The sequence below is a fragment of the Puntigrus tetrazona genome, chromosome 6 (genome assembly GCF_018831695.1).
Source record: "Puntigrus tetrazona isolate hp1 chromosome 6, ASM1883169v1, whole genome shotgun sequence".
NCBI lineage: Eukaryota > Metazoa > Chordata > Actinopteri > Cypriniformes > Cyprinidae > Puntigrus > Puntigrus tetrazona.
Genome location: NC_056704.1, coordinates 10,868,514 through 10,882,926, shown reverse-complemented (window position 1 = coordinate 10,882,926; position 14,413 = coordinate 10,868,514). Strand labels below are relative to the sequence as shown.

The window sequence follows — 14,413 nt, the reverse complement described above, 5'->3', positions numbered from 1 at the left end:
GTGTTAATAAATCTCGAACCAGGTTTGTTGCAATCATTTGAAAACGCTACATTTATTCAGCATATGTATTCACAAAATCACGATATTTACAAAACAGGACGTCAAATCAACAGCTGTGCAAACTTTCGGCACAAATTAATGCCATGAACTTAAAAGAAATGGAACTGGGTTAAGTTGGCTGATCGCATTTTTGTGATTATATGTTTGTTCTTTAAAATGGGCATAACTGGGATTATTGGCATCACGTTAGAAACTGCTGGAAAATACTCTAAAATATAATGTACAGATATTGAAATGAGGAAGATTAAAATGTTTGGCACCGCTAATTATTGTGTTAAAGAAAGATTTGACTCTTGAGCAGCTTAATGCACGACACAAACCTTCTGTGTAACAATAGTGCTCTTCTACACACGTCGATCACATAGACGATTATTAAAATACATAATTATGCTTTTTAATTTGAAACATGTTGTTGATGCTATAAAACCTTTGTAAAAATGTATAGTGAGATAAAAAATGAAAGCATGAAACAGTGAATGTATCAAAGAAGTGCAAATCATTAAGGTAATGTCAGTTTCTCTGAAACACTTGGTCATATGGCATATATTTTATGTTATACAGACATATACTGCACCTGCATTATGCTGTAATAAACAGTTACTCTGTTTTTCTGATGGAAACTTCATATGAAGGACTGTCAGCGTGTGACTAATTCTCTTCTTCATATTAAGGAACAGGTTGATAGGACAGGTTCGAGCAGAAAACAAGTTCAAGTAAATCCTGCGTCTTTGAGAAACTCAATACCGTGACTGCATTAGTGTTAGCGAGTTAGTTGTGTCACACATTAAAACACTTCCTGGGCCGATCAACTTGTGATTCACAGATAAATTGCAGTAAAACCTGCTTGGTGAAGTGTCTTAGCTGATCATTCGATCACAGAGCGACACGACTGCGCAGTGCATTGTTTAAAACACAAAACACTATACTGCAAGAGTCCAGAACTGGCCTTTATGTCGAGAGAAAGCAGCCTCCATCCCAGTCCTTGTTCGCTTAGTCGATTATTCCAGCAAATGTGTTAATGGGCAGAGTCAATCCAGTGCTCATGTATTTGCTCAGTCCTGCGTTGCTGCCACCTTCTGGCATGAACTTTGACTTCAAGGATTTCTGAACGTAATACCCAGGGTCTCGACATGGAGCGACCTCAATGCTGTGTAAATCAATGCAGAGAAATCAACGTCTCATCAAACGTGTATGACTACAAGACCAGAAGGAGGCACTTCTTTCTGTATTCTAAGTCCACATCTTAATCATTCTTTAAATCTGTTTATTTAGGAATACACCACTGTTCAGAATGTGCGAGACAGTAAGAGTTTTTTATATGTGTAATGCTCAAATAAATGTATTACACATAATATATTGTGCTTTTGAAATGAGCACCAAATTAATATATTTTATGAAGGATCATGTCACACTGAAGATTGGAGTAATGGCTGCTGACGATTCAAAGTTGCCATCACTAGAATAAGTATAGTAATTTGAAATAGTAATAATTAAAAATAGTGCTGTTTTTAGTCAATGCAGACTTTGTATAGAAGCTGCAATAGAGTCTTTGTTCCAAAAAATACTAAAAAATCTTACCAACCTCACACTTTTGAATGGTAGCACAGGTAACGGACCTCTTAATCAAAATGATAACATGGAGAAAAAAAAAAAAGTGATCGCTCACCTCTCAACGTTCATAAATTTCCTTCGAAAGTCTTTGTCCAGACGTACTGTGAAAGTTGCTTTTTCTGGTGACTTCAATTTAAAATGGCATGTTCTGATCTTCGTCTCCTAAAAAGGAAATAAATCACAGCATAAATATCTAAACTTACGCAGATATAAGTTGCGTTTACTTCCCATGACGGTCAAGCTAAAACACCTACCGTGATGCTCTTTGGCTTTATGTCACTGAAAGCGACCGTGAGACAGTTAAGATCTACAAAGCGGCAAGTAAAACAGTCGTTTACTTGAAATTGTTCAGGTTGAACTTAATGTTTATCTAAATTGATTAATACAAAGAAATCATGTAAGTTTACCTTCAGTTTTGTTTTGTGGTAGTGCTGAAATCTGGGCACCTGTGGTTCTGAGTGAGAACCCTCTCTCAACCTCCCTGTTGCTTAGCGACACCTAAAAGGAATGTGAAGGGCCATATGAGGTCAGCTAAGATTTGCCGGTCACTTAATATTTAATTCTAGGAAAAAATCCCGAATGTTTCTTTGTGAGATAAGAACGTCACTGGCTGGAAAACCGACCAGCAACACTAGTCACATTGTGTGTGTCTATGCACACGACAAATACCCCGATAACAAGAGATAAGTGATACGCACTTTCAAGTAGCTAAACGATACCAATGCTCCACACAGCTCAGCAGGCATCTTCTTCTGTTTGACAGTTTCTAAGGAAAGAATGTAGGCTGTAAATATCGTCTGAATGAAATGTGGGGTGGCAGTGACCGTACTCATTCATAATTTTGATTACTGAATATCTTTATGTGTTACCTTGGGCCTTTTTGAACTCTGGAAAATCCACTTCCAGGTCTGTGACAAACACTTCTTCCACAGGTTCTTTGGACTTGTTGGAAAAGTAAATCTGCAAAAATAAAATCGAAAGAATTGTATGTTATATATCAGAAAGTGTTTTGTAGATCACCATTTAACAGCTTAAATGAGAACCTAAACAGCTTGACTGTGGCTTCTTTTTATACCACTTTTTTACATAATTTATGCCAGTTTCTTATATAACGTATTAGCTGCAAACTTCAGAGTAAATGGAAAAAACGTTTTTTTTCTACATGCAAGCATACTTGGCGACTACACCTGAAACTCATGTCTTCATAGCTAAGAAACAGTGACTACGTAAAACGGTACAAATGGGAATTCATTCTCACCTTAATGTAGTAAATGTTGAAGTGCACTGGCTGCTGTCCCATGCGCACATAATACGAGATGACGTCAGCTAAGAAAAGGTCAGACTCCTGTGGTTTGCCAGTGCTGGACTGGAACATTTTAAATAAAACAAAGCAGAACCGTTTGCATTATAAGTGAATTATATTTAAAGTTGTACTGACGTCATTCATTGAGAGTGAGGTTTGATGATTTTTTATAGTGTACTGGCAGATAAAATACATCATTAAAGAAATAAATGCCACTTAAGTGTACTTAAAGAGAGTGGCTTTTGTAACACACACAAGAACAATTTTACAAAATGCAAATAAAGTCAAACTATTCATTATTAAAAATGTGTTCCATTACAAAAATGTATATAAACTATCATTTATAAGTAGGCAAATTAATATAAATTTAATTTATAACCATAATATCTTCATTTAGTTGCAGTTAAGACAAAAACATTACATTTAATTAGCATTTAGGTAAAGACTCTTAGCGTGTTATTGCTGTAACGTGTTGTAGTTATGTGTTGCTAGGAAAGCATTTTAAACGTATGTTTATCTGCAGATATGACACAAGCATGATCATGTAAATATATCTGGGATTAAACTCTGCCACTCATTCACAAACGTCTAATATACAAATCAATAAACAGCTTAACAAATTTGGAAAAAAATGAATGTGTAAGCCAAACTGGCAAGAGGAACATGTTTTTTTCACAATGAACAGTTGCTAGCTTTGCATTTACACGAGGAAACGCTCGAAAAAAATAACTGAAAGAGAAACTTTCAAACTTCCTCATTCCATACTGACTGACATAATCTGCTTAAAATATAGGCTCATATTTCTTACACAAGCATGGCTAATATGCTTAATATCTGCCCATCTTTTGACATACCGTTCTTGCAAGATCAGGAATCATCTGTCCAAGACTACAAACATTGCAGTCGTACCACGGATCCACCATTCCAAGATAAGAGCCCAGAGCACAGATGTTGTTGCTTATAGAGGGCACATTTTCCTGAAACAGATTTTATGAAAGATCAGCATTCATCTCAGTACACTTGCTGAAGTTTCAGAGAGAAGGAAAGGGTATTTACCTTCACAGGAGAGGCTGCAGACGACTGGCGGACAACAGGGATGTAGTACATCTGTAGGTTGACTTTCATAGTGAGGAATCTTCTCCTGGCTTCCCGTTTCCTGTGAAGCAAAGCCAAAATGTTGTTCTTCGAAACGTATTTTAATCAAAACAGAACTCGAAACACAAGGTGTAAAAGCATTTAGGGATCTGATGATCTTAGAACAAGGAAACATACAGAAAACTTTCTAATTACAGGCAAATAAGAGGCTTTTTCAGACAATAACTGAAGTGATTTTTTTTTGTAGATTCTGTGCAGTGTGTTTAATCTATCACCAGCCCCACAAGGCAGGTTACTTATCATCAACAGTTCATTTGAATGCTGTCACTGCCTCTTTTTCAGTAATCTTAACCCCTTCAAGTAATTCCAAAAATGTCAGATACTGAACTGTCCAAACAACCGTATAACATTATGATGAACAAGGGTTAAATGATCCAAAAATTAAAACTAGCCTATAATTTACTCACCTAGTTAGAGCAAACTAGAAGAAGTGGTTTATAACATTTTAAATATGGCTAATTTTCTTACAAAATATTTTTTTTGTATGGACTTTATGGAAATGTTAAACGAAACCAGCCACCCGTATTTTTTAAATAGAAGTCGAGTTGGTTTCCTCTGAAAAGAGAAAGTCTTATAGACCTTGAAAATGAGTAAATCTTTTGGCTATTTTTAATTTTTGGGTGAACTAACCTTTTACGTACACTGTTCACAATTGCTTCACAACACCATAGAAGAACTGTTTTTGTCCAAATGGTTCCATAAAGAACCTCTAACATCTGAAGAACCTTTCTGTTTCACAAAAGGTTCTTTGTGGGGGAAAGAAGGTTCTTCAGATTATAAAAAGTTAAGAAAGAGATGTTTTATACGACAATATGTAATCATGAGCTCAAGCGATCATCCCAGAAAATGCATGTGCTCATAAAAGATATGTGCACTATGAAACATGATTTCGCATGATTTCTATAAGGGATGGGTTTAGGGGTGGGGTTAGGTATTTTCGTATGAATTACGCCTAGTACACATATATAATGAATTACAGTGAGATCAGTGTAAAAAGTCCACACATTGCATTTAAAAAACACGCATTTTGATTGGTAATGACAATCATATGTAATTTCATGACAACACAACACCGTCCTTATTTTTTCACTAGAGGGTGTCTAACATTAAAACGTAAATATGGGTCATAAAAAGGTGCTTGCACAAACGGCCTATAGGGTCGCTTTCTTGTTGGAGAAGAAGTTTTTTCTATGGCATCGCTGTGAAGACCCTTTAAGCACCTTTATTTTTACGAGTGTAGTAAAATCTTTCAGCATTATTTCTAAGAAGCAAAACATTACTTTTATTGATATAAAATTTTGGTTTAACCAACAAAATCACGTGGTGCACTAAACATGCAAAAAGCATAAAACAAGAAAATTATATCAAAAGGACCGCTTCAGACCCCCTTGATTATGTGTGAAATACAAGTCTCTTAAAATATCGGATATTTTAGATGATTGTGACAAAAATGTCAAGAGATGCAACTCGAAAATGTAACGACATTTCAGAATTTCAAAATACGTATTCAAAAAAATACGTATGTCATTACTTTGTACTCAAAAGTATGTTATTTCTTTTCACTCTCTGAGTGAAACAATAACAAATCTCACAGGTGACAATGTCGTACCTTAACCAGTAGTATGCCCTGGCTAGTCTTCCCACCGCCCGGTCATCTCCCATCAGCACTATTTTAGCAGTGTAGTCCCGTTCTTCCTTGGGCAAGGTGGTGCTACTATTTCCTGCTCTCCTCTGCAATGTGCCACTGCAGCCAGCGGTTCCTGTCTCCTCCAGTACGTCCTGCATCAGAGCCATGCTGTCGGTGACAGATGGCTTCACCTTAATTCCTCCACGCCGTGACAGTCGGCCGCTAGTAATTTCAGGCTTTAAGGATCTTCCTCCAGGACATTCCATGTCAGAGGCTTCAGTAGCCTGCATGTCACGCTCTATACCACTGTCCGTGGACATGACAGAGTACCGTGGCATGTCTGAGTTGAGGTCTGTGGGTAAGTCAGACACATAAAAGTCCTCTGAACTCATCAGGCTTTCACTGAACGACCCGGAACGGATGAATTTGGCCAGTTCTCTCCCTGTGGGCAGACAGGATGAAAAGAAACGTTGTATTTTAATGATTAGTCTCAACTCTCTTGGGTTTAGATGAGTTCATGTATGCTAATATCTATTTCTATGTGATTTACCTTTCTTGGACTTTCTATAAAGTCTTATTACAGATTTAAAAAAAGTACTTATGTTTCCTAGAGAAAAAATTGTATAGTACCAACCAGGAAGCATTCATTTAAGATTTTAATAATTATGCGATGAATACCTTGTTATTACTGCATAGTGTTTTACTGAAATACACTGAGATGCAAATATTACACAAGTCATTTTAATTTTTACTTATTATTACTGTTAGTGCAAATAGCCCCTGCCAAAACATTTTAGTAAATAATTCCCACTTACAGAGCTCCTCGTCCTCCCACCACAGATGGAAACTCATCTCCGGATTGGGAAGCGGAACATCGCACAGGGAGCCGCTGGACAATAGACCTGAAACCCAAAACCGTCACAATGACACCACAAACAAATCCTGCATCCTGATCCGGCTGCGCAAGTTGGATATCAAAAAAGAAGGAAAAAATAAAAAAATATCTAGATCTTTTATTAGAGGAAAAAAGCTATTTTGGTACAGATGGAGTAGGTCAAGAGTATTTGTTTATGCTTGTGAGAGAGTGTATATAAGAATACAGAAACATAACAGAACAGAACGGCATTAAAATAGAACAGAATTGAAATAGAATAGAACAGAATGGTTTTGTAGTGTACCTTTCTTGGCGTCACGGAGGATCTGAAAGTATATCTCTTGTAGTTTCTGTCTGGTCTGACCTCGATCCTCTGTTACTATCTGTGCTCTGGTCTACTGTTGCGAGCACTTCATTAAAGTACGACTCAACATCCAAGTCCATATCCTGGCACACACAGACAGATGATCAGAAACACAAACACAGAGAGCCACACGGCATGAAATCACACATGCAGATTCACACACAAACATACAGCCGTCATTCAGACAGACACATATGGGATGTCCTGTGGATGTCCTGTTGCTCTTTTCTGAAAATAAACTGCAGACGTGTGGACAGGGACAGAGAGATTCTGACCTGCCGTAAATGCTCACCCTTTGTCTCCATCATTGTATAGTCTCACAACAAAGTTTATGGAGTACTGAGCACAGGTTATCGTGTCTGAATCACAGCTGGTTGCTCTGATAAAATGCTACCCTATTATTCTTGTACTCTTGACCCTTACTCATACAGAAGCCTGTCATAAATTATGCTGCCTAGAAAACATGAATTCTGGAGTGTGGCTGTAGATGACTGGCACGTGGCGTATCAGAAATGCATATAATTCATACCAGATCTATGTACAGGCACGCATATACATTACAGGACTTACTATAGGACTAGCATTCAAAAGTTTGCACACCTGACTCTATATGTCAAAGCACTCGATAAAAGGTTGCTTTTTATAAATTCAGTTCATCCTTCCTGACTAAAAATAATTTATTCAAAAAAATCTCACTGATCCCAAACTTTTTCAATTGCACCTAGCTTATTACATGATTTGTTTTACCAAAAAAGGAAAAAAATGCAGAAAAAGGTCTTGTATCATTTATGCAGCATCATAATGTTAAATCTCCTTATGCATTACTTGGATACTCAGATTCATTTATTCATTCAGATTAGTTTCAGGATCTAAAATAGCCTATTCCAGTCTACACAACTAGCTTTTCTATGCAGCATCACTGACCTGCAAAGCATCATTGAGAGAGGGTCCGTGACAATCGTCTCCCAGTGCCGCCTGAAGACTGTGCTGCACTACACAGCGCATCAAGCTCAACGGGTTCGAACATTCCTTGAGACTCAATGTCAGCCTGCAGGACAGTGCTGAGAGACTCTGAGAATACTGCAGGATCCGCAGAAACACAAATACCCTGAACATGACAAACACGGTTATTCAGAGAGAGAGAGAAAACATTGATCTGATTCACTTCTCAAAGGGCTGACGTGAGGTTTATTTGATAAGGCTTCCTGCTGACTTCAGCAGCCGCCTCGACCTCAGCCCCGTGTAGACTGGAAGCAATTCATTAACAGTTCAATCAACAACATGATAACAGGCTTGGGAATATTTGGATGCACAAAAAAATAACTACTAAGCCCACTTTTATGCTATGTGGTGTAAGATTAGAAAAAGGCACACCTAGACCAATTAAACAAATAATTTGTCCCTGGCAACAATTGTTTCCTTGTTCCCTTCTAGTCTCAACTATGATTATAGCTTTAGATAATTAGAAACCCTCATTTACAGTGTTCCAAAGCTGAAAAAACTTGTATTACAGGTTTCAGAAAGTAGTAAGCATACAAACTACACTCAAAGGTATAATATCGAACGATAAAGTAATATAAACAACACTTTAAAAAGAAAGGTTAGGGCCCTGATTGCTCCAAAAAGACAAATGGCACTAGACTTTTTCTATAAATAGCTATATTCACATACAGTAAATGTCATAGTAGAGTAATCAAAGATGTAGTGCATCAATATTAAGAAAGATATGGTCCACTAATGTTTGACAACCAAAACGTGGTAGCACAAACTTTTATAAAATAAGGAAAACATAAATGTTGTTTATTATTAATTTCAATCATTAATTTATAATGCAATAATTCATCGACATTATTAAAATCATTCATTCAACTCGAAAGTACTAGCATATATACATATAGAAATTAACATTACCCGACTAACAAATACTGTTATTTATCTTATGTTATTTATATTTATCTTATATAAATAAGTTATTTCATTTTAGCTATCTCGTTAATATCAAAGTATAATCAAGAAATAAAAATGGTCAATTCTTGTTTATGTAATGTCGCACTATTTATCTTTGATTTATCTTTTATTTAATAAAAATCTAAATGAAATAAAAATGCTCCAGCAATCTCTCACACATGAAACAACAATATAAATCTACTGAAAAACTTTAACGAACACAAGCAAGTCTTGCCCTATTGAAAATGTATTTTTCTTCTGACTTTATTGTATTTATTTTTCTATTGCAATAAACTATAAATAGTGTATGTGCTACATTTGCCACTTGTTTTTAATATAAAACCAGTTCTACATTTCGAGAACACACTGACGCAGACATTGACTCACCTCTCCTGCTGAGGATAGTGTTCATTTTTCAGACTTTGTTCTGCAATTATCATTTTCTGATACAAAAGGCCTATGAGAAAAGAAAAACACGCACATCAGACTCAGAGGGATCGAGTTTCTTTTGGCAACAAACCAAAAGAAAATCTAAGATCAGAAGAGATGCTTATCATATTTAGTTTGAAGAAAGTAACAAACCTGGAGCAAGTCGTTCTGCTTTCATTTGGCCAGCATAACTGAGACCCACAGTGCAGTACGGCTGAGGCAGAGTCAACAACCTCTTGCAGAAGTCATAAACTCTTTTATAGAGGTCATCGGGTATGTGCACTGTCTGCAAAGAAACACAAGGATGGATGTAATGTAGGACGCTGGTGGCTTCTCTGAAAGGAAGTGGGTTCCAATTGATGGATAATAGCATCACTTTCATTTTAAAACTAAAGTTGTTTTTAGGGCTGCCCATAGACTGAGCTAAGCAACATTTTTCTGGAAATGCCACATCTGTGTGTATGCGAACGAACCCCTTAGACTCCCTCCTAGGTGAATAAAACAGTGCTTTTCAACTGGATGGTCTGTTCTAAAATTACTTTTGGCTAAATATGCTAAATAAGAAATTAATAATAATAACGTTAACCCATTTTAACAATTTAAAAACTGTCGTTGATCCCCACTGAAATACCTGTATCCTGATTGTAAAATCAAGCACAGTTAAAAGATGTAAGAGTAGCCAACCTGGTTGCCTTTTTCTTACCTGCATCACAGCATATATAAGTGTATTAAGCAGAGGAATGAGTTGTTGCTTGCAGTCAGTTCTTTCAGCCTGTATATAAAAAAGAAGTAAAATTATGCTAAATACCCATCCGTTCAATCGTTCACTAAGTCTTATAAGACAATCACAGCTTTTCTTTGTGGAATTAAGTAAAATCGTCATTAATTATGTGTTAATTAGCCGCTATTAATAGTTAATTATCTTATAATTGTTAACTGTTATAATAAAAAAGTAACTATTTATAGTGCCATAGCGACAGATAATCATTATAAACTCGGTAAGTACCTTTAAATAACGTTGTCATGATAAACACTAAATACAGCAACAGCACTTAGGTCATACTAACTGAACATGCTTGTCAGCTACTTAAATGGACATTGTCAAGCTGTATTTCAACAAGCATTATGCCACAGAAACTGGTGACTCACTCTTTCTAGTTCCTTGACGGCCACTCTCACCAAAGCCAGACTCCTGAGAGGACTGTCCTGCACTTTCTTATGTAATGTCCATCTAAGCATTCCTGCAGAATGAATACAAATGGACAGCTCTTATATAAACCAAACTAGAATATGCATGCAACCCATTTTATTGATTTGCATCGATACAGCCGCTTGAAACTGGCATCCCAGTTGTTGCACCACACTCATGCTTAGAGTACATGGCCTTCATACACAATATAAACAAAGATGACACTAAGGATTAGATCGCAGATTGTGGTTCTTAAAGAATCCATGTCTATTTTGACTTGCCTTTTCTTTTTGCATAGCATGTACGGCAATCAATTGCATCTAGGTATGATCTTCAGGTGTTCTCTTTTGTTGTGTGCATCTTTAAGTTTGAGTCATACCTTTGTTGACAGCCGGTTGCTCAATGGCCATTTCTCTCATAATGGTTAGCAGGCTTCGGTAGATTTCGGATTCAATGGCAGCATATTCAGCTTTTAAAAAAGAAATGACAACATCTGAATGCTGATATAAATCAATTTATATGTGCAGGATAAAGTACCACTCAAAATATTGGAAAGTTTGGAAAGTTAATCAAGATACTGTTTTTTAATTGTTATAATGTCACTGAAGACTGAAGTAATGGATGCTGGAAAAAGTCATTTTAAAATATATTATATGCAGTTAATATATTGTAACATATTAATATGCAGCTATTTAAAATTGTACTAATATTTCACAATATTATGGTTTTACATCCTAAAATTTTAAATGGTACTTCACATTTTGGAAGTAAAATAGTGATTTGTCACCTTTTGATATTTATGATTTACTCAAAGTTACTCTCACCTGCCGAATCCGCCGCATTAATACTGCAAGAATTTCTCCAGGATGCCATGCTGTGGCTTGGTCCTTACATAATGAGGTAAACTGAACACAAAGACAAAAATATTCAGAAAAACGATTTTAGAAAATCAAAAGAGAAAACAAACCCTTTACATATACAGTTTACTAAATTCTGGCATCATTCACTCACTGTCATGTTGTTCCATTCCCTAAAGAACATACTTTGTGGAACATCTGGGTCCAAACAACATTGACTACATTAAATAATAATAATAATGATAATAATAAAAAACACTGAGAAATACAAAATATTTTTGTGCTCCACAGAAGAAAGAAATGCATACAGGTTTGGGATGACATGATCACGAGTAAATGTTTTGCTGAACTATTCTTTTTAATGTGCTGGTCACGTTAATCTGACTCACCCGTCTATTTTCCTCCTCATGATGCTGAAATTTAAGATCCTTAAATTGCACATTTGTGAGCTTATAAAACACAGTAGATAATATCAAGCTATTTAGGCCTGATTATATGCAGCAGTAAACTGTTTACAGAGATAAGGTTGTTTACCAAAAAGCAAACACATTCAAAAATGACCATGGCTAACAGACTCAGGTGCACTTTTACCCACTACCGATTACACAAGAAAACTTCCCTTCATTTCACCCTCTCACACACGGTTTATAGCTGACCAGCGATGCAATGCAATTATAACTGCTTCACTGCTAAGGCACTTTTAAGTCACAACAGAGTCTAGAAGCTAGAAAGAAGAAAGAGAAAAAGAGAGAAAAAACAATAAGATAAAAAGTCGGCACGCATGCAAAATAGCGTGTAAACCAAATAACTGAAACTAAACAAGGGGCCCTTTTTAGTGACCGATTCAGCTCGTAATTATGCAACTTTCCGACAGTTAAGTTTCTGCTAAGAAGCACATTTCAGGTTACCTCCAGTAAACAGCAACTGGCTGTGAGAGCAAAAATATTCAAGTCTGAGAAAAAGAAGTCTAGTGCCTTACCTTTCGTCCTTGTGCGACTATCAGTGGACTACATCATATGCCACATGTATAAAAACTTGTGCTGGCCAAGCGGTTAGACTTAGAGCTGCACACTATGTAACACTTCCTCTAACTGCTGCGGCTGTCACTGAGGACAACTGCAACTCTGACTCAAAGCTGAGTGAATGTGAGGAGGGACGAGAAAGAGAGAGAGAGAGAGAGTTTGACAGAAGCATGGCAGAGAAAGTTTGGAAGGAGGATCAGGGGATAAAAAAGGGCTGAACGTGTGAACGAAGCGTGCAGAGTGGGTGTGTGGAAACACTGAAGGAAAGTCCTTTGAAAACATTCGATTCATTTATCGTTCTAACTTACAAAACCCTGATCTGAAGTTTAGCATGAACCTTCACAGCCAAGTAACGTGACATACGCTCATGTGTGGTTTGCATAAGCCTAAAGCTTGCAGAATGGCTCACTAGCACGCAAAGATTAAGCCCTGATCCTGCACAAAAGGCACTGAACAAGCAGAAACAGGGTCAAGAACGCTGTATCAGCACAGAGAGCAGCTCTGCTGAACCACAGGCTTCCTGTCGCTCACTCGGCCCCTCAGTCTCGGAGAGAGGCAGCAGATGACAGGACCTGACACATATCCTGTCCCCATAAATGTGGGGGTGGAAACACACATGGCTGAGATATATTTAGTACTGAGAGAGAAAAGGTTAGCAGCTAACACTTTCTCACTTTATATTCAGTCTTAGGTATAATGCGTAAGGTGTGGAGATCATTAGGAAGATGCACGATGCACTTAATGACTAAATATGTCAGAAAAACATCTAGGTTTCACGGGACATCTAACATCAGTATCAAGCTCTTGTGGTTGATAGAGAGACATGCACGGTTGCCAAGTCCTTTAAATATTTACAGCCCAAATCTGACTCTAAAACCTACACAAAACCAGCCGCTTTTGCCTTTGTCCAATCAGTACTGATGAAATGATTAGATTATTTTAGCTTGACATATTTACAGTACATGTAGGGTGCATATTTCATTATTTAATCTGTATTTCCTACCCAGAAATTTCCCAGAAATTATTCAGCTTCAAATATCCTGTGTAGGTGAAAACTCAGGTTTCATACCTATTAGCTTAGGTTGTAAAACTGACAAATGTGTCCTCATACAACAGCATCTCACCTTTTCTCGATCACGCTCAGCTGTCCTTAGGTTGCCAGTTATTCATTCTTTTCTAAGAGAGCATGTATTTTCACATTTACTTGTCTACAGATACATTGGCGGTGGCAGTACAATATATAAGCAGCCTAAAAACAATGCTGTAATGTTTCCCGCGAATGCATTTTCAAAAATATGCTGAACATCCGCGACTCTTGACAACATCCCCAAACACTCGTTAAGGACACACTCTCTTGAAATAAGACCTTAAAGAGATAGCTCACAAAATGAAAATTCTGGCATTAATTACACATTTTCATGTCGCTTCAAACCTGTAAGGCCTTCAAGTAAGGTTCACGATAGGAAATTAAATCGAGAGCATGTGACTCTGCCAGCAAAGCAATTGTTTTTTGTGTGCACGCTGTTACTAAGATAGAGGAAAATGGATGGGAGGGTTATGCAAGATCACTGTCTTTCTTTGCAACTGTTTGTGTGTGTGTGTGTGTGTGTGTGTGTGTGTGTGTGTGTGTTATGGCACATTTATTATGCAGATTCTTTCAGATCGCACAGAACTCCACGTAAGATCAGCTCCTGTGTGTTGCCTATAGCTGTGGTTCCCAACCATGTTCCTGGAGAGCATCTCTCTGTCTAACACACCCATTTCAGGTCTTGAAGTCTCTACCATTGAGCTGATTATCTGAAAGAGGTGTTTGATTAAGGAGACAGATGATATATTGTATGCAGACAGTTCATCTGTACTAGACGCACCGAATTCTAAGTACTGTAACAGGAACAACAACCACTTCCTCTGCATGCTATTTTTAGTTGCAGTGCTATAGCACTGAAATCCTAAAGATTAAGCTGTCTAATGTTTA

General features: G+C 37.1%; 1 protein-coding gene across 1 annotated transcript; it reads right to left on the bottom strand.

Annotated features, from left to right (window-relative positions):
• Positions 1–27: 27 nt before the first annotated feature.
• LOC122347096 (phosphoinositide 3-kinase regulatory subunit 6) lies at positions 28–12,549 on the bottom strand. Its single transcript, XM_043242126.1, is given in 22 exon segments — positions 28–1,207; positions 1,727–1,833; positions 1,926–1,978; positions 2,079–2,169; positions 2,370–2,437; positions 2,541–2,631; positions 2,930–3,037; positions 3,829–3,951; positions 4,031–4,130; positions 5,739–6,198; positions 6,572–6,658; positions 6,935–6,999; positions 7,001–7,077; positions 7,919–8,015; positions 8,017–8,102; positions 9,325–9,398; positions 9,524–9,656; positions 10,074–10,142; positions 10,520–10,611; positions 10,939–11,028; positions 11,384–11,464; positions 12,396–12,549. Coding segments are annotated over 21 exon segments (2,277 nt in total). The 5' UTR covers positions 11,433–11,464; positions 12,396–12,549; the 3' UTR covers positions 28–1,050.
• Between the last annotated feature and the right edge of the window lie 1,864 nt (positions 12,550–14,413).